The 20,528-nt window shown below is 42.2% G+C and overlaps 1 protein-coding gene across 5 annotated transcripts in view; it reads left to right on the top strand.

Moving 5' to 3' along the window:
- Positions 1-20,528, top strand: part of xpo7 (exportin 7) — a 41,400-nt gene that overhangs the window by 3,446 nt on the left and 17,426 nt on the right. For all 5 annotated transcript variants that reach the window (XM_084046148.1, XM_084046150.1, XM_084046149.1 and 2 more), the window contains exons 2-13: positions 6,976-7,122; positions 7,348-7,441; positions 8,287-8,453; positions 8,946-9,014; positions 9,192-9,296; positions 9,553-9,718; positions 10,176-10,249; positions 10,349-10,468; positions 10,705-10,851; positions 11,519-11,691; positions 18,489-18,682; positions 20,406-20,511. In XM_084046148.1, coding sequence (XP_083902274.1) covers positions 6,976-7,122; positions 7,348-7,441; positions 8,287-8,453; positions 8,946-9,014; positions 9,192-9,296; positions 9,553-9,718; positions 10,176-10,249; positions 10,349-10,468; positions 10,705-10,851; positions 11,519-11,691; positions 18,489-18,682; positions 20,406-20,511 — 1,562 coding nt within the window. The remainder of the gene's footprint in view (positions 1-6,975; positions 7,123-7,347; positions 7,442-8,286; positions 8,454-8,945; positions 9,015-9,191; positions 9,297-9,552; positions 9,719-10,175; positions 10,250-10,348; positions 10,469-10,704; positions 10,852-11,518; positions 11,692-18,488; positions 18,683-20,405; positions 20,512-20,528) is intronic.

The raw sequence follows: 20,528 nt of genomic DNA on the forward strand, positions 1-20,528 counted from the left end.
CAATGATTTTTTTTACAAATCGCCTTGTTGATTCCTGCCACATCATAGCGTTTTAGTCAGCCCGATGTCCCATAGTTTGTTCACAGGCACACAGATCCGTCTGCTCCAGAGCCTCCGCCGCACACCTGACGTTCACAGCTTGCGCGTTCAAAGTGTTTCAGGGGGGCGTAGCCCCCCGAGACTCTAGTGCTGACTAAAAAGCAGGTGTTAAAATAAAGTCACCGGAACTTTTGACGCGGAGTGCGAGCGGAAAAAGAGAGAGAACGCACCTGTCACACTAGTGGGATGCCCGGCTAGGCTTGAATATAATTAACCAAGAATCAACTTTATTGTCACATCACAGGTTTGCAGGTGTAAAGAAGTGGTTGACTTTCGTTTTTGCGAAAGCTCCGTTTAGTTTTCCAGACAGGGGGAAGAAGGGAAAAGGAGGAGGGAGAGCAGAGAGGAAAAACAATCGAACTTTAAATAAGGATGTCAAAGAGAACACAAAAAAAAATCTAGATATATCTACATGTATATACACATAGCATAAGACAAGCATATACAATACAGTATGTACATGAGGCATAAGGTGTGAAGGTGTTAAGACATGGGTAGATCCGGCAGGTATGTGTATGATGCGGATAATGCAGCTAAGAATGAAGTCTTTTTTGTCAGATCTGCACATGACTGCTGACATATGCGGACGAGGAAGTGAAGTATAGAAAAGATAAGGTATTCTTGCTGCTAGGGTAATGTCACTGCACTGTAGGATAATGACTTGTAATGCTTAATTTAAACTCCACTGTACTGTTGGTGTCACTCGCTGAAAATGAGCACAAGCTCTCAATGCGTCTTGTTGTGAGCTTGTAGATCGGCTGTTTTCGGCACACGACACCGTCGTACAACAAGTGTAAACCAGGCTTTAATCTCTCCTGATGTGTAGTTGTGTACATAAGTCATGAGTTCTGCTAAATCAGCCTGCAGTCCACTATACTTGATTAACCACAGCACTAATGTCTATGCTATGTACAGTATATGCTAGCATAATGCAGTGGTTCTCAAACTTTTTCATGTCAAGGACCCCCAAAATGATGTATTTGGCTTCGGACCCCCATCTGAAAAATATTTTGTGCCAGGGACCTCCAGAAGCAAAGATTTGAGTTAAAAAAATCTTTGCTTAAAAATATATATATATTCAAAGATTTGTGCAAACAGTTTTTTGCCCCTAAAATGTTTAATATTAAAATTGTGAAATATTCATTATGAAACTGGCAGGACAAATTAGGCTATGGCGGACCAGCGCCGCAGTCTAGTTCAGGCCAAGGACCCCCTAGTTGAGAGAGGTGAAGCTGGGACCCCCACTATATATTGTATAAAATTGTGCTGCAGATGAAACTTTTTCATAGATTTCATAGATGGCTTCATTGACTATCATCAGTGTTGTGTATAATGTAGATCTGCTATTTTTGGCTACTATTCCACAGAATATGGATCCCCCTCCCCGTTGAAGGTGTAGTTAATGAATGGGAAACACTATTAACTCATGGTGTCTTGTTAAAATGGGTCACGTGTTGCACCTGCTCACTCTGATTCACATTCAATGTGACACCGGGATGAAGCTAAAAACGACATTTGACTTGGCAAACTGCATAAATACTGTATGTCAGGTCACTCAGGTGTCAAGCACATGTACACAACCAAGCAGTAACAGTTGATGTTTGTATGCTTCTATGCCTCCTTCATCAATAGAATATTAATCTGAATCAGAGTCAGGATGCAGGTCACAAAAGGCAGTACACAAATGAGTACCAGTTTGACACATAAATGCTGGTAGGATGATCAAATGACTGCAATGCATGGACCTTTCTAACTGTAGTTACGTGTTTGTTTGAGTACTCTTCACAAAGGTGACTTGACAAAAACCCTATTCGAGTTATCTGGGGACTAGGGCTGCAGCTATTGATTAGTTTCTTAGCGATTGTTCTATTGATTGATCAAATAATTGAGAAACAGTTTTTTTTAAAAATATATATATTTTCATATTCAAAAATATTGAAAATAGCAGATCTACAAGCTGTGCTATTAAATTTATTTTTGACTATTTTGAATTTCTGTTTATAGATGAATTGATTGGTCGATTAAAAGCGTAACAGTATACCCCCAGTCATTTGTAATTATCACAGACATAGCATCCAAGTGTGCTCATGTTAGAAGGCATCCATCCAGGCACGTTCCAAACAACAGCGGGCAGCCGGGCCATGGAAAGTAAAGCCTTTTGACGTGGGGTTTTGACAGTTGATAAGTTGAAAATAATAGCACATGACTCAGGTGGTCCAGTTATTAGACTCGGCTCAAGATATCCAAATCACTGTTATGAAACTCAAAGTGCCTCCTGGGGAGGATCTGAAGCGATGGATCGTTAAGTCAAGTGTCACTGTTAATTGTTTGTGGCTAAATGAGAATTGACTTGTGAAGGGGTTTCCACTCTGTGTTATGCAACTTAGTGGATTTTAAAAGTAGGTGTAAATTTGTCTGGGGGGTTGGGTGAGTTTGAGCAGGAGTTGGAAGGTGTAACAAAATGTCATGGAGATGATGATGCTGGTTGGGTTTGGCAACTCTTATCTGTACGTTGCAGAGTTGTGCTTTTGACAGTCTTGGGTTATCTTTACATGTTTTACACACATTGTCCATCATTCCTTACATGGCCATGCTCTCACAAAAAATACCCAAGATGCATGCTTAGTTTGCTTACCATTATCAAAGTCCATAAACAACAGAAAGGACTCTCACACTGACAAACAAACGTTGAGGCTCTTTGGATGCAAAAATCTAGAAACTTTGAATTACAGAAGTGTAAAAAGTGAGTGAATTACAGAAGTGCAAAAAGTGACAGAGAGTGGACGTTTCGGTCCTCGGACCGTCATCATCAATTTAATGCTGGCTTCTCGCACCTGTCTTTAGCCTTAGTAAGCCTTGAGTTTAGATCGCAAACTTTTCTATCTTATTATCCATTATCAAATGTAACCCAGCAAGAGCCTTCCCCCTCCACCCACCCATATACTCTCTCAATCCAAGACACTATTCTCCCACTCCCAGACCTGATGTCCCCCCTTTATCATCTCAGCAGTTTTATCAGTAGCATCTCCGGTCTCACTGTGGCTATGTATGACTCGGCACTTCTCCTGCCTGCCTTCGAATATGGGTGGGATTGAAGAAAAGATAAGAGTCTTTTTCAAGCATGTCATTTTTTTATTGGTGCTGTCAAATGAATACATCGTGTTGAATAATCGTTGACTTTTTTTGGGGGTGGGAAATACACCATTTATTGTAAAATGTATATCTGATTATTAGTAGGCGTGGCTACTTGGCTGCTGCGCAATGTTTCACGTGGTCAGCTCAACCAGAGCAGTGCGTGCTGCTGATGGTCTTCAACGCTGGACAAAGCATGGGGCCGGGGATTAAGTGGTTAAGGGCCCCTTGCCCTGAGTCTGAAACACTTCCGCATGACGCTGACATCGTTGACAAATCTTTTGTATCTTTATTATTCTAGCATTTTGCCAACCAGCCTCTCCAGCATTAATTACATCCATGACGCTCGAGGGTGCTGTCACTACAAGCTGTGTTTTTAAATGGTTAATCACAATAACAAAATTTCGCTGTATGAGATGAGTCATATTGAGTTAAATCCCAAAGTAAGCTGGAAATGTGTTTTTATTTTCCGAGAATGGTCAATCTGACCCCAAATCTGCCTGATGATCCTTTAGTCTGCAGCCAGCTGTAGCAGTTCAAACATCTGGACTCCAAATGACAGTTAGGAGACAATAACTGCCTACAGATCTACCACACCGTCGAATAAGGGTTATCAGAACGTGTGTGGAGTTGTAGTAAATACTATAGGTAGGCATGGCAGTTTTATTTGTATAGCACATTTCAACAACAAGGCAATTCAATGTGCTTTACACAGAACATCCAGCAAAGAAAACAATGACATTAGGAATAGGATGCATAAAACAAAAGAAGTGAAAGAAATAACAGATACACTGCAAGAAGAGAGAGAAAACATTAAAGTAACTCAGTCAAAGGCAGCGGCAAACGGAAAGGTCTTTAGTTGTGTTTCAAAAGAAATAAGAGTGGCAGCAGGCCTGCAGTTTTTTGGGAGTTTGTTCCAGATATGTGCTGCTTCCCCACGTTTATTTTTGGTTTTAGGAACAGAAAGCAGACCTTTCCCAAATGACCCGAGAGATCTGGATGGTTCATGATATCGTACAAGATCAGAAATGTATTTTGGCACCTAAACCATTCAAAGCTTTATAGACCAACAGCAGTATTTTGAAAATAATTCTTTGACACATTCTTTGAAGGTAGTGTCCTGCTGATTTCAAACACCTCGTCTGCTTTCAAACCGTTCACCTCGCCACCTTATTTTGATGAATCAAATCTTTGTCTGACATAATGTAGATTGTAGAACAATCGATTACGAATACTGCTCAACCCAGGTTTGCTATTCAGGGCGTGCCATTGTAGCCTATAGGTGACATTTTTAAGAAATGTTCAAAATAGCAGATCTGCAAGCTCACAACGCATCACATTGTAGCACGTTGTGAGCTTAGTGTTGAATGTATTCTTGTTGTTGTTTTTTTATCCAGGGGAGGTTTGCTGAGCCCAAATGCTCTTTTTCAGCAATGTCCTGCCACGCACGCACGCACGTGCGTGTGTGTGCGCGCGCGCGCGCGCACACACACACACACACACACACACACACACACACACACACACACACACACACACACACACACACACACACACACACACCTAGAAGCTTACCAGTACAAACACCACAGCCTTTACACAGTTGGCCACTGAGAAGCAGTTGGGGGTTCAGGGCCTTGCTCAAGGACACTTCAACAGTGTTGAGGTGAGGGAGGGGTGAGTGTTGTTGGTCATTAAATTCCCCAACCATGTTTTTTTTTTTCTCTTCCTGCCGGTCTGGGGAATCGAACCGGGAGCCTTTTTATCAAAAGCACGATCCTCTTAACATTTTAGGGCACCGCTGTTTGGAATTTCAACCAGGTCATCATCAGCATCCTTTGAATGTGATGACGGAATTAAGCAGACAGTTATAACAGTGGCAGTGGTAACATTAGCTGATAGAATTTATTTTCTGTTGAAGCCGTTTTGAAAACATTCCCAGAAATAGTGAAGTGAAACGTAAATTGAGCCTTAATGTTAGGCTGTTGAAAATACCACAGTCTAACTGAAATGGGAAATTAAGTCTCTGGTGTTCAGCCTTACACCAATATGGATGACTTATCGAATTCTGTGACTGGCTTGTTGTGATAGTGATTGGTTGGATAGGATGAACCAATTGATCACCAAGAACTCCCTATTCAGGGTTAGGGTTAGGGTTAGAATGGGTTAGTATGTTGGAATGTGTGTAAAGACTGTACATGGTGGGTGGGGTGGAGCTCTTGTTGAAAATGCTGATTGTTTCATAGGAAATCAAACGGTTGTGTGCAGCGAGTTGTTTCTGTTTTCTCCATGATGGTTGTTTGGCAAAGATGTTTCAGTTGCATTTTGAACCGATGCTTTTAAAACAAGCTTGTAAATGAACTTTGCTCCTTTTTGATTCAGTGCTTGAACGTTGTATTTCTTGTTGCAACGGGTAGCGTCTCTTTTAATAGGCAACCTGGGTGTAAACCTCTTCCTTTTGATTGGTCCGTCAATGAAAACAGTCTCTCCCCATAAAAGCGTTTGTGACCGGGAGGTTTTAAGATGACGGATACCAAAGTATTTATTCATGACATGTTGGGTGTAATAATTGTGTGCTTGAGAAGTGCTGCTGTCCACTTTGTTGTGACAGGAGCTCTTGTCACTGAGATCTCTCACACAGATCTCATCATAAAGCTAGTCCCACCATGTCCAGCTTGATCTTTTTTTATTTATTGATTGAATACTTTATTGGTCAGGAATGTAAACAGCACATGGTACGTGGTATTAAGGCAAAAAAAAAGTCCTGGGAACCTGTTTGCGTTGTGGTCCGACAGATCTACCACACCGTCTGATAAGTGTTATCAGAACGTGCGTGGAGTTGTAGTAAGGCAGTGTCTACAAAATAAGTCCTGCTGATTGCAAACACCTCGCCTGCTTTCAAACTGTTCACCTCACCGCCTTATTTTGATAAATCTAATCTTTGTCTGACATCATTTAGAACAATCGATTACTAACTGCTCAACCCAGTGTTGCTATTTAGGGCGTGCAGTTATAGCCTATAGGTGACATTATTCAGAAATGTTCAAAAGTCTCTCACAAAGCCCACCATGTCCAGTTTGCTGCTTATGTTTAAGAGCTTCTGTTCAGCACACCTCACCACACCTGTACATTCATTTATGCCACAGATCCCCCCCATGATTATTGGAATGCAGGATATTTTTCTGCAGGACATGGGATGGGACGATAATCGTTATTGTTTATCGTGATAAAAAAACACTCACTATAACCGTATCGCAGAGATTTTAATGCATGCGTCATGCACTGGGATCAATTCACCTTTGCCGAGCTGCAAATCCGGTATCACTTAAACCCTCTATAATTGGAAAAACGGACCTGTAAAGAACGTACTTGATATAGTCTTTTCTTTACTGTCTACCAAATCTCTTTGCCAAAAATAGATCTACAAGTTCACAACGCGTTGCGACGAAGCTATTCTGGGCAAATGTTCCCCCCAGAATATGGATGCTGGGGTTCAAAAAAAGTTAACAAACAAAGGTTAACAAAAGTGCCATTTTGATTATCGCGATAATATCCTAAATCGCAATTATTTTGGTCACAATAATTGTTACATGATTATTATTTTTTTCTCGCTAGATGTAGAAAGGGCTTATCTCACTAGATGTGTCTACTGCCCTGGTAGTACCCAGGGTAGCATATATGGCTTTCTTCTCTTGCATTGTGTCTGTAAGTATACAATACGTTTCTGTGTATGTGTCTTTCCAGGGCCTTGCCCAGCTGGAGATCCTATGTAAGCAGCTATACGAGACTACCGACTCAGCTGTCCGACTCCAGGCGGAAAAAGCTTTGGTGGAGTTTACCAACAGCCCTGATTGTCTGAGCAAATGTCAGCTACTACTGGAGAGAGGCAGTGTGAGTTACTCATAGAATTTATTCCATCACTGTCACCTACTTGGCTACTGTGGCATCACTTAGAACTGCACAATATATCATGTATTACACACAATATATCATGTATTACAACATCATTTCTTGTTTAATTTGCATAATATTTCACCTCTGTTTGTTTTTTTCCTTTTTATAGTTGAACTTATTTGATCAGTTCCAAGACTTAAACTGTGTGTGTTTTCTCCACAGTCGTCATATTCCCAGCTGCTCGCTGCCACCTGTCTATCCAAACTGGTGTCTAGAACTAGCAACCCTCTGCCCCTTGAGCAACGCATTGACATCCGTAAGTTCTGTCACTCTCATACAGAAGCAAATCGTTTTATCTACTTAACCAGGTTGTTTCCATCCAGTTGAGTTCATTTGCACTGTTCAATTTAAAGCAATAAACGGCTATGCAATAGGCTCTTATGCATTAACTGTAGTCCCAGTGCACTGAAGGTGGCCTAACCATTTCCTTCGTTTTACGCGTTTCCGGTTTAAATCTGCTGCAGAGCCATGGGTCATGGGGAACGGGGATCCCACCTTCAGTAAACTACAGAGGAGCCTATTACACACAATCATAACTCAACAGATGACTAGTTTTAAAGTAAAAAATGTACTTCAACGTCACTTCATTGCCACATCACAGTCAGGTTTACAGGTGTAACAGTGTGGGTGAATAACGTTCTTGTGCAAGCTACAGATGAATTGCAGTTATATGTTAAATGAATTGTTGAATTATTAGTCCGCTATGGACAGTTCCTGAAAGGGATAGTACACAACAGTCAATATTAGTGTATTAGGGGGTGCCGATGGCCTAGTGGTTAAGGCGCATACCACATATAGGCTCTAATGCAGCCTGACAGTTAGTCACGGGTTCGATTCCCCAGCCTGATGACCTTTTCTGAGTGTCACTCCCCGTCTCTCTCTCTCTCCTTGTCACTGTACTATCTGAATAAAAGTCCCAAAAATATATTTTAAAAAACTATATAATATTGGTGTATTTGCATGTTTTGGTATGTATTTGTTATACAGCAGTTTGTTTGAAATAAGTGATGATTATAATGTTGTCATTGTTGTTGCTAATTATAGGTCTAGTCACAGTTGAATGTTTATTAAAGTAGATGTTTTGTTTCTTTGTTGCTGCAGGGAACTATGTGCTGAATTATCTGGCAACGCGGCCAAAGTTGGCTGCGTTTGTGACCCAGGCACTCATTCAACTGTACGCCCGGATCACCAAGCTGGGCTGGTTCGACTGTCAGAAAGACGACTATGTCTTCAGAAACGTCATTGCAGACGTTACACGATTTTTACAGGTATTTTTATATTTTTAAGGCCCAACCCTAAACCTCAATGTAAACTGTAAATGTATCATGAGAGGGTGCTGCATGGTTTGATGGACAGAATGAGTATATCTTTAATAGAATGAAATGTGTTTGTGCCTATTTCTGTCTGTTAGGCTTTAGTTCAGGCTGCAAGCCAATCCGATGTGTTTCTCAAATACGTTTTCTTACACTATTATTTACAAGTGATCAGATCGGATTTGTTTATTCAGAGAAAAAATAGCTTTTTGGCGAGTGACACCGTCGTAGGACCAAGTATAAATCAGCCACCTAGGGAATGTGCTTCAAATCTGATTCACGGAAATCAGTTTGCATGTGGTTTATCGCTTTTCAGACATGATCAAAAACGATTTGATGATTCCTGGCATTGGCCTGACAAAAATGGATGAATTGAAATATTCAGTGGTGAGATTTTATTTAGCTTTCAACCATTTTAACTGTATTATCTGATCTTGTACATCTTAGCAGGACAGTGTGGAACACTGCATCATAGGAGTCACTATTCTCTCCCAGCTGACCAATGAAATCAATCAGGTAACCTCCCTCTCAATGTCCTCCACAATCAGTTATTGTCTTTATATTGTGCATTATATTGTGTGTTATACTGTCCTCTTTTTAGTTATTATAATATTTATATATTAATATTTATGTATTGTTATACTGTTTCTTTATATTGTGTGTTATAACTGTCTTCTTTTTATTCATTCCCAGGCCGACACAACACATCCGCTGACGAAGCATAGGAAGATAGCGTCGTCATTCAGAGATTCCTCGCTCTTTGACATATTCACTTTATCCTGCAATTTGCTCAAACAGGTACGTACATGTATTTAAAAACATATATTTTAATCTAAGAAAAAGGGAGAGGTGGTAATAAGGGAAAAACAAAAGCAAACAATTATTGTCGCTGTTGGGCGGACACGTTGTGTAGTGTGTATACACTATATAAAATGTACCTTCTGCTTCGGTCGAAGGATAATTGGGAATTATTTGTTGGTGTCGTCTGGGAGTGTTGCATGTTCTTCCTGTTCCCATTGCATTATGGTTGTTTTTATCAATTTGATTCTTGCAGGCATCAGGGAAAAACCTTAATCTGAACGATGAGTCTCAGCACGGCCTGCTGATGCAGCTGCTGAAGCTAAGCCACAACTGCCTCAACTATGACTTCATAGGAACTTCTACAGACGAGTCTTCGGACGACCTCTGCACCGTACAGATCCCCACATCATGGAGATCAGGTTGGTAGCTGCCCTGCCTGGGAGGGAAAAGGCCCCGTTTATCCACTTAACCCATTCAATCCGGGAACACATCTACAAATGTCTTCTAAATCCTAACAGTTTTCTGAAAACAGTGTGTTGCTATAATATCAGTGGTTCTCAAACTTTTTCATGTCAAGGACCCCTAAAATTAAATGTATTTGGCTGCTGACCCCCATCTCAAAATATTTTGTTCCAGGGACCCCCAGAAGCAAAGATTTGAGTTACAAATGTGCGCTTTAAAAAATATATATTCAAAGATATTTGCACAGGTCTGTTACTCCGAGAGTAACTGTTCCAATTTCAAACCGTTACGCTGTACTTGCACACCAAGTACAGTGCAACTAGGGTCCCTTTTAATAACGTATATTACTAAGTGTTTTTTAATGAAAGATTTCCTGACATTTTGTATGTTAACGTTTCCTTCTTGTCCCTGCAGCGTTTCTCGATTCCGCCACCCTACAGCTCTTTTTCAACTTATATCATTCCATCCCTCCATCCCTCTCCCCGTTGGTAAGCAATGCCAAATTAGCATGATGTAAATACATTTTATCCAAAATTAAAGTTTACAGTTTGTCATAAACTGTGTGTGTGTGTGTTGTGTTTGTGCAGGTGTTGTCGTGTCTTGTTCAAATAGCTTCAGTTCGGCGGTCTCTATTCAACAATGCAGAACGAGCAAAGTTCCTTTCACAGTTAGTGGATGGAGTTAAGAGGATACTAGCAAACCCACAAGTACGTACTGTACACATGCACACTTGTTGTACACATCTCATTTACATGGTATCTCGTCACTGTCGGGCAGAAACCTTTCTCCAGCTTTCACCTTTTTATGTTTTTTTTTTCATAAATGAATGCCCTACTTCATCATACAAGAGTGTCTCACAAAAGTAGTCAAAATGGCAGATTTACAATTACGTTTTGATTTAACTTCATTTGCATTGACGTGTTTTTAACGTGTGGCGTTTCAGTGTCTGCCGGACCCTAATAACTACCATGAGTTTTGTCGGCTCCTGGCGAGGTTGAAGAGCAACTACCAGCTGGGAGAGCTGGTCAAAGTAGAGAACTACCCTGAAGTCATCCGCCTCATAGCCAACTTCACTGTCACCAGTCTGCAGGTGAGTCAAAGTCATCCGACCTCATAGCCAACTTCACTGTCACCAGTCTGCAGGTGAGTCAAAGTCATCCGACCTCATAGCCAACTTCACTGTCACCAGTCTGCAGGTGAGTCAAAGTCATCCGACCTCATAGCCAACTTCACTGTCACCAGTCTGCAGGTGAGTCAAAGTTAAGGTAGCTCTCCACCGCACCGGCAGCGGAAAGTGTTGGAAAGCGCCCGTTGCTGAAAATCTGCTGGTGGGTACACTGTCAAATCGGTTCGCAAGTTGTAGGGAAGCGTCGTATTTCAGCAGGCTTGTTGTTGAAAAAGACATCAAGCCATTGATAGGCTATTTTTTTTTTACGGTGCCGGCTCTCTGGTACTTTTTTCCACACTTTCCAACCGACTGATCTCCCGACTTCATTCGACTTTTCAGTCTGTAGTAATCTGTAGTAGTCTGTTTGGTGGAGAGCTACCGTAATCCGCCTCATAGCTAACTTCACTGTCACCAGTCTACAGGTGAGTGGCTGCTGTCTGTCTAACAATCAGTGGTGGAGAAAGTACTCAACCCCAGTACTTGATTAGATTGAACTGCTTGCAACTACTATACACTAAGGTGTATGAAAATGGCACCAATATGTTTACTTAATGCTTGCCCCCCCCTCTCTTTTCCATGTGTTTTCCAGCACTGGGAGTTTGCTCCCAACAGCGTCCACTACCTGTTAAGCTTATGGCAGCGGCTGGCTGCGTCCGTTCCCTACGTCAAAGCCACTGAGCCTCACCTGCTGGAGACGTACACACCTGAGGTCACCAAGGCCTACATCACCTCCCGCCTGGAGTCTGTCCACATGATCCTCAGGTAGCACCTTCATTCAGTCCATGGGTTCAAGGTGTTCTTTATTGTTGTTAAGTCTGGTGTACATTTACGTAAGAGTAAAATGTAATTCTGTTTGGTTCCCCAGACATTGGTAGCGTTAGGAATAGTAATGAAAAAAAGCAAACGTACACAACAAGATTTTTTTTATTCACCCAGGGGAGGCTTGCTGAAACGCCCTGCTGCTACACACACACACACACACACACACACACACACACACACACACACACACACACACACACACACACACACACACACACACACACACACACACACACACACACACACACTCACTCTAAAGCCTGGTAGCTGCCCAGTCCAATCACAGTCTTACACTGTTGGCCACTGAGCAGCTCCACTCCAACAGTTGGGGGTTCAGTGCCTTGCTCAAGGGCTTTTCAGCAGTGTTGGGGGGGGGGGGGGGGGGGTTGTGGGGTGAGTGGTGGCCATTCACTTCCCCCACCCAGATTCTTTCTGCCGGCCCGGGGAATCGAACCGGGAATCATTCAGTTACAAACTCGCTCCTCTAAACCTTTAGGTCACCGCTGCGCCAAAATGAAATAAACATGATTGCTCAATGTAGCTCATGGAAATAAGTTCCCTTGAGCAAACGGAAGGAGAGCGGGTGTAATGGCTGATGGATTTGTAATTTCAAAACAATGCCTTTTCTCAGAATTGGAGCATGTTTTGCAATTATGATGTTAATAGTTTAAACGACTAGTGTTTAGTAGAGGCAGCATCATTTAATGCAGTGGTTCTCAACCCTTTCTGGATCAGGGCCCACTTGAAAATCCCATCTGACCCACTTAACATGGCAGCCTTTTACACTCCGCTGACCACCTACTCTTAACCGCCTGCAAATAATGGCTGATAAACCAGACCTGAAGGAGATCTCTGGATTTGACAAGGCCCTTTTGAAGAAGACTGAGACATTAGAGAAAATCGTCTTGCCCACCAAAGAAGTCATTGAACAGGAGAAGGCAGCATCATGAAGACATCCTCTATGCACCGTACAGTCCACGAGCTTTGGCTTTTTTTGGCAGGCTGTCGTGTTAAGTGGTTGGTTTAATAGACCAGTCAACTAGCTGCACACATCTCTAGTATATAGGGGTGTGTAGGGCTCTAAAACATATACTTTGATATACTAACCACTGTTTTGAATGTTATTGAATCAGAATGTGAAACCTCTTGTTATTAATAATAATATATATGTTTTTATTTAATAATCTTACTGGCCTTGCAACACGTTGTGCAGTGATCAGCTTAATGTTAAATAATGCTTTGTGTCTTTCAGTGGAAGTACACACAACACAACAGCAGGGAAGGCCGTCTCTCGGCTAGATAGTTATTGGTAGCAGACAAACCATAGTGTATCAGATGGGGGTTGGATCAGGTTTTAATTTTCGTCTGGGCAACAGTACTCTGTCATTTTATGTTTACCGTTGTGTCTTCCCTTCCATGTGTGTGTGCGTGCTGCAGAACATTGCAAGGATTTTCCTGTTTATTCAAATGAAATTGGGTACGAAATGTGCTCTAATCAAACTAAATATATTACAGCCTTATCCAATCAAAACAAAAACCCAATTTTAAATTCCTCATAAGAAGCCTGTTATGTCACGCTGCCTCGCTGGCTGGCACACACAGTTTCTGTGTAGGAGATGAGAGCTGAGGGTTGTTTCTGAAAGTTAAAAACACCTCTTGTCTGGGAAGAACTGAGTCATGTCTTTTTAGTTGCCAATTATTTGTACCCCTTTGTTTTCTTCTCCCGATTTAGTCATCATGCCAATTAACTCTCCCCACACATTTCTACACACCCTACTGGCTCACCTGCCAGTGAGGAGCCCCCACCGGGAGGACGTAGCATCTCCTCCGTCATACTCCTCCTATTCAACACCCCCCCCACTGACAGGCCCTGACCTGGCACTGTTCTGTGGAGGGTGTAGTCAACCCCATGTCTGCTCTGATCCAAATGGAGTCACCTTACCCAACACAACCTAATAGTGTCCAGTGGAGCACCCAGGTTGTGGGAATAGACAGCGTTACATTAAGCTCCCTGACCCTAAACACAGGAGCTCCTCAGACCTGTGTGTTGAGTCCTCTTGACACACACTTAACAATATTATCGGATAATCAAAATATGCTTAAAACTTAAAATGGCACTTTTGTTAACCACTAGAACCACCAGCATCCCTATTCTGATGCTCACCAAAAATAGCCGATCTACAAGCTCACAACGCTTGTAGATCTGCTATTCTTGGCGAATCGATTTGTGAAGAGTGAAATAAGAGCGTACCAAATGCGCTCTTTACAGGTCTGTTTTTATCAGGTGTAGAGGGTTTAAGTGGTACTGAATTTGCAGCTCCACAAAAGCTAATTCGTCTTAGTCCTAGTGTATGACGGTGACGGATGACAATTTGACGATGAATTTAAATCTCTTTTTTTTTATCACGTTAAACGATCATAACGATTATCGTCCCATTCCTACAACCTCGCCTCCATGTCAAGAAGACCAAGAAGCTGATTGTGGACTTACAGGAGGCCGAGAACCAATCTACATTGACAGCATCGCAGTGGATCGGTGTCAGCGACTTAAAAGTTCCTCACCATCAACAATGTCTGTACTGCCTCAAGGCCCGTTCATAGTCCCTAGATGTGTCTAAACGTACGTCATGGGGTGAGGCATTCCGTCCGTTCTTTACGGACACATACATGGTTCGCTCACGTTATTTAGGAGAGAGAGATTGCACGTACCCAATGTTGCCATGTCTGCTTATTATAAGCGAATTTGGGCTTATTCTTCTGTGTAGTTGCTTGTAAACAAACAAGCAATTTTTTATTGGTGGTTGGGGTTTTATTTGGTCTTGTTTCTAAAGTGTAGTTGCTTATTTGGGCCACTTATTATTTAAACCAGTGATTCTCAAATATATATTGTAGATCTGCTATTTTCATGTGGCCTAGTCGATTCTTTTGGGCTTGTTTTCATAGACCTGGTTACTTATTTCTCTCACAAAATCTGGCAACCGGTTGTGTCACGCTACAATGCTATGAAACTAGCATTGTAGCCCAGTGAAACTACAGGCAAAACGTAGTGAACGTCCGTCGGGCTGACGGTGAATGTCGACTGAACGGACGGAACAACTGGAGCCGTAAGTGACGGAGGGGGAGTAAAAAACGACAACGCAAGGAGCGCCGGCGCTCGTTACGTATCCTTACGTCCGACTATGAATGATACTTCAGATGGTTGGGAGAAATTTCAGTGGTGAGCCCCCGGCCTGCATCCTGAAAACATTTCTACAACAGCTCCGTCGAGAGCATCCTGACGGAACTGCGTCTCCACCGCCTGGTATGGGAACTGCACCGGCCTCAACCACAAAGCTTACAGAGAGTGATGCGGACCGCCCAGCACTTCATTGTAGTGATGGGTAGTGCTGCACGATTATTGCTCAAATGTGAATCACGATTTTCCTCCATAAGAATTGAGATCACGATTCTCACACGATTCTCTTGTAAATATAAAAATATTAAGCAAAAAAAAAAAAAATCAATTTTATTTTTTTATTTTTTATTTAATATTGAAAAAAAAATCGCCATAATTTAAAATCGAGATTGTATAGGTGTCTGAATCGAGATCACGATCTTTTTTTGATTAATTGTGCAGCACTAGTTATGGGTCGTTCATGATCGATTCGTTCAAAATAACTTGTTCATTGCCGTGAACAGGAACAAACTAGTTCACTTCCTGAAACCATTACGTTCACGTTCATGCCCCCCGTCCCCCGTCCCCTCCCCCCGTACACAGGACGGGAGAGCGGGCTGTTCCCGCGACAGACAGACAGCGGTGTGGTTGAGTTGTTTTTCACTAAACAATAGCGCTACTGAACGCTGAACGTGAACGAATAATTTGAACAGATCATTGCCGTGAACATGAACAAAATCGTTCGCTCACTGAAATGAACGTATTTTCCCACCACTACATCATTGGAGGTAAACTTCCCTCCCTTCATGTAATACACGATAAGCGATGCATAGCCAAGGCTGAGTGGATCATCAAGAACACTCACCGCCTGTCAGCCATCAGTGCAACACGCACTGAAGCCCTATTGCCATGTCAGCCTTGGTGACATAGACCGTCACACAGGCATTATCACTTAATGTACTGTATATCATTGCTGTCCATGAGATGGCCGTGGACCCTGGACCGTTCCTGGTGGAAGAAAGCCATGGCGAGGATCCAGTCCAACTGGAAAGCAGACTTTAAACGGATGATGTATGTGACTAATACACTCCATGGCTACTGCACTGTCACTTATGTATACACTTACATAAGTGATTGTTTGATCAAAATCATTGGATGTACGAGGACATAATTTCAACCACGCTTTTACACCTGTAAACTTGTGATGTAGCAATAAACTTGGAAGTTGAAGTTGATTTGCTATAAGCACAGCCCCAGGTTACACAGTCAAATCCTCTGTGTTAATTTAACTGAGTATACAAATGTAGCCAAATGGACCTGTATTGGTGAACATCATGGTGACGATGCTATAAACGGAGGCACGCAGTGACTAACTTTATAGGGATCAAGAGGGCTAAATGCCAGTACACCAAGAAGATCACCCGGCCATCACAGTCTCGACAAAGCTCCACTATAGGTCTGGCCCTGGGATAGTGACCCCTCCCTTCCAGATCAGCTCAACGACTTTTATGCTTGAGGCATACCTCCCCCAAGCCAGTGTGACTAGGATTAACCCCCCCCACAAAGCTGTGGGGACCGTATGACAACAACATCCCTGGACAATGATGAGATGCACTATAGAAAGGAGATGTCTGCGACAACAATACCCTCGCTGTAAATATGAGATGGAGATGGACGGAGATGGTCAGTGACTTCAGGAAAAGTGGCAGTGAGCACCCTCTGCTGACCTGCTGATCAATGGTGCTGCCCTAGAGAGTCAGGTGTGCACCAAGTTTCTGGGAGTGCACTTTGTATCAACCTGACCTTGTCTACCAATATCACAGCTCACACCAAGAAGGCCCTTCTGAGGAAGCTGAACACTCCCCCACCCATCTTAACCACATACTACAGAGGTACCTACAGTACCATCAACATTCTGACACACTATCGCTGGCTGGTTTGCAGTGGATAGCGAAGACTGTGAAAAAGATAATATAGTAGGTGTCTTTCTCACGGACATAGCTGGCATCTGTGAAACCCGGTATGTCCGAAAGGCCTCCCAACATTTCATCTGACTGCTCCCACCTTCTCTTTGCACTCATACCATCTGGAAGGAGTTTTTTAGAGCATCTATGTGTCAGGTCTGCTGTCTGTAGAACTGTTTCTATCCCTAAGCCATCAGGACTCTGAACACTCGCTGAATACTGCCCCCCACCATTGATCTGAACTGCATCAGATCTCTCTCGCTCTCTGTCTGTCTGTCTTTCAGTGCTCTTTTTTTAATGATGTTTTTACTTTTTAATGATGTCTTGTCTGTTGTTTAAATGTATTTTGGACTGGTGAGGTCGGTATTTTGCTACCATGAACGCTGAGTGTGTGTTATGGAAGTGACAATAAAGAACCTTGAAATCCTCTGTGTTAATTTAACTCGGAGTATATGAATGTAACCAAATGGACCTGTATTGGTTTGCGATACACAGAGCCAATTCTTTGGTGCTAATTTAACTTTGTGTACAAATGGATAAAGGGGGAAGAGAGTAATACAGCCATGCAGTATGCTGCAAGACTGCATTTGATTAACCAACATACATTTACAGTTTTACTGTTATTGGAGAAGATTATGAAGATCACTCTGTTCTACATAGAGCCTAGACTGAAACACACACACACGCGCATACAGAGAGCAAACAAAACAGGAAGACACACAAGCCTACGACATAACAAACATTTATAAACATGACCACAGACCCTGCACACCTATGACACGTGCACACGTGTGCATGCGTAGGGTTATGTAACCATGATGCCATACATCAAACTGACCACACAATTAAATATTAATCGTTGAACATATTGTATTCAAGTGCCACTTTCCTGGTGTGACAGATGCCACATCAAAGCACTGTTAGATTATTTACAATTTGTCCTAGAGAGTGAGTGCACGTTACTTCGCCAGTGCAAAGCTCGATTTATCCTTTGTTGTATGAAGGTGTCGCGTGCTAGAAATAGCCGATTCACAAGTTTTATAATGCATAATGGATATTATTCGTTAGCTTGTGGCTATTTTTGGCGCGGAGCATAGAAAATATCAAATGAAGCATAAAGTGTGTTATTTATTTTTGAAAAATCGTGAACATTTGTGCAAATCCTTCAATATATATATATATATATATTGTTTAAAGCGAACATTTTTAACTCCAATCTTTGCATCTGGGGGTCCCTAGAACAAAATATTTTGAGATGGGGGGGTCCGCGGCCAAATACTTATAATTTTGGGCGTCCTTGAGCTGATAAAGTTTGAGAACCACTGACAGAACATACGTTTTTCAGAAAACTGTAGAAGTCATTTTTAGAATTGGCCTCAGTTCTTAATAGGTTAACAAATAAAGGACATGATACAATTTAGATGGAACACACACACCTGGAAGGACAGAGACAGAGAGGTGTAGTTGGAAGTAAAGGAAAAAGGTGGATTAATTAATAGAGATTTTCAGACCAAACCAACATTATTTGAATTGGCAACATAAATTTGTACACATTTTTGCTGCTCAGGCCAGTTTTTTTTTGTCTTGAAATGTGTCCTGTATTGTGTGCATATTGACAGAGACGGTCTAGAAGACCCTCTAGATGACGCAGGCCTGGTGCAACAGCAGCTGGACCAGCTGTCAACCATCGGCAGGTGTGAGTACGAGAAGACATGTGCGTTGCTGGTCCAACTCTTCGACCAATCGGCTCAGACGTACCAGGAGCTCCTACAGTCCACCAACTCCAGCACGGCAGACATCACTGTACAAGAGGGTGAGTGTTTTTTTTATCTGTGATGCATGTCATTTAGAGTAGAGTCTGGGGGTCCCCACCAAAATGTGTTAATACAGCATCACAATAATTTGAACCACTTTATCCATATTTCATACGTTGGTTGTTGGCTATTCAAAAATAGCAGCTATACAAGCTCACAGGGCGTCATTTGTGCTGAGCTGCAAGCTGAGCTTGTATGTATGCTATTTTCACTAGTTTGGAAAGTGTGCCTCTTTGGTATCAAGCTAAAATGTTTGGTAATTCACTGATATATACAGTACAATACTGTAAAAAATTATTATGCTGATACTCGGCTGTGTAATATTTTTGCACAGCCCTTCCTTCCTTCCATGTGTTGACACACTGACAGCTGTGCTTTTGCTGTTCATCTTCTACACTGGAAGCATCTTTGAAGCCATTTGAGGCGTGCAAAGGATGTGCACGTTCCCATTGAAACAACTCTTGTCTTGCTTCGTTTGTTTAATGCCTGTGGTCTATTCTATTTCCACCTTGTGTGTTTATGTGATGCGCGGAAGTTCAGAATGAAAATACATAATTGAATACAGAAGGCCTTCTCTATTTGGTAGTAGTTACAATATTTTAAACATTATTGCACAAAGCATAACTTGCTTTCATCCACTGTAATTATCAGTCCAACGTTTTTTTGTGACCTTGCAAATCGGCTATTTTCATTATTCATTGTACAAGAAGTATTACTGTATAGGGCTTAAGTTGGTTTACATGTCTGAAAGACGTGCACGTAGTAACATCTTTTCTCAGATGTACCGTAAGAAGGGGGGTGAGGAAGAAATTATATTATGCTATTATGGTTGTTATATATAACCTTTATTCCAGTACATTATGTTGTTCATCTTATGTTATTCATCTTCGTGCCCTATGATACATGATATTTTACATGGTGTAAGAGCCAAGATGTCTCTCTTAGGCCTGATAGCTATTGTTTATGGTGCAGCTTGTCCTTGTAAATTACATGGCGGTATAACTATGGTCTGATTCCTTGTGCGCGAGGCAGAACGACCGTGCACCCATTGTACATCTGCCCTGTCCACCCATTTATTAAAGCACCAACACCACCACCTTCTAAGTAGTGCCTCTGACCTCGTTCATTTCCAATTACTGATTGACCGTGAATTCCACCACAGGGGGGCTCCAAGGAAAACAGGTTGGGAACCACTGCACTGACCTCCTGCTGCCAAGCAGTATCTTTGCATTGACTCCAGTAATGGGCTTCTTGCCCATCACTGCATCGGATTGTTCATTCTGAAGTATGAAGCACTGGCAAACAGGGCATTTATAAACACTGAGCAATGCTTACTGCTATGATCTCCTTATCAGTTACTTTGGTCAGACTTTGAAAATGTTAAGAAGAAGAATACCAGCACTAATTAAGGATGGGATCCTTTTAGGATTTTAACGAATCCAGTTCTGTAACTCTTCCCTCTTTAACGGTCCGACCCTTACAGGTCTGTTAACTCTGAGTGTGTACAAATAGAACGGGTCCATTTGGTCTTTGAAATTGAAAAGTTTGAGAACCACCGGTATTGTAATTGTATAGCAGACGTGAAGTCCACTTACCAGCTCTCGGAGTTTGATAAAAGCCGGTTCCAAATGTGATGAACCGATTCCGGTTCCTCGATGTTGGATCCGGTTCCTCCGGTTCCCGATCCGAACCCCTCTTCTAATGCTCTGCCTCCCTGTGCAGGGCGGTTGACATGGTTGGTGTATATAATCGGAGCTGTAATCGGAGGACGGGTATCGTTTGCCAGTACAGATGAGCAGGACGCCATGGATGGAGAGCTTGTATGTCGGTAAGAATTCACCAAAT

Source organism: Gymnoscopelus microlampas (genome assembly GCF_963454915.1).
Source record: "Gymnoscopelus microlampas genome assembly, chromosome: 21".
Classification (NCBI taxonomy): domain Eukaryota; kingdom Metazoa; phylum Chordata; class Actinopteri; order Myctophiformes; family Myctophidae; genus Gymnoscopelus; species Gymnoscopelus microlampas.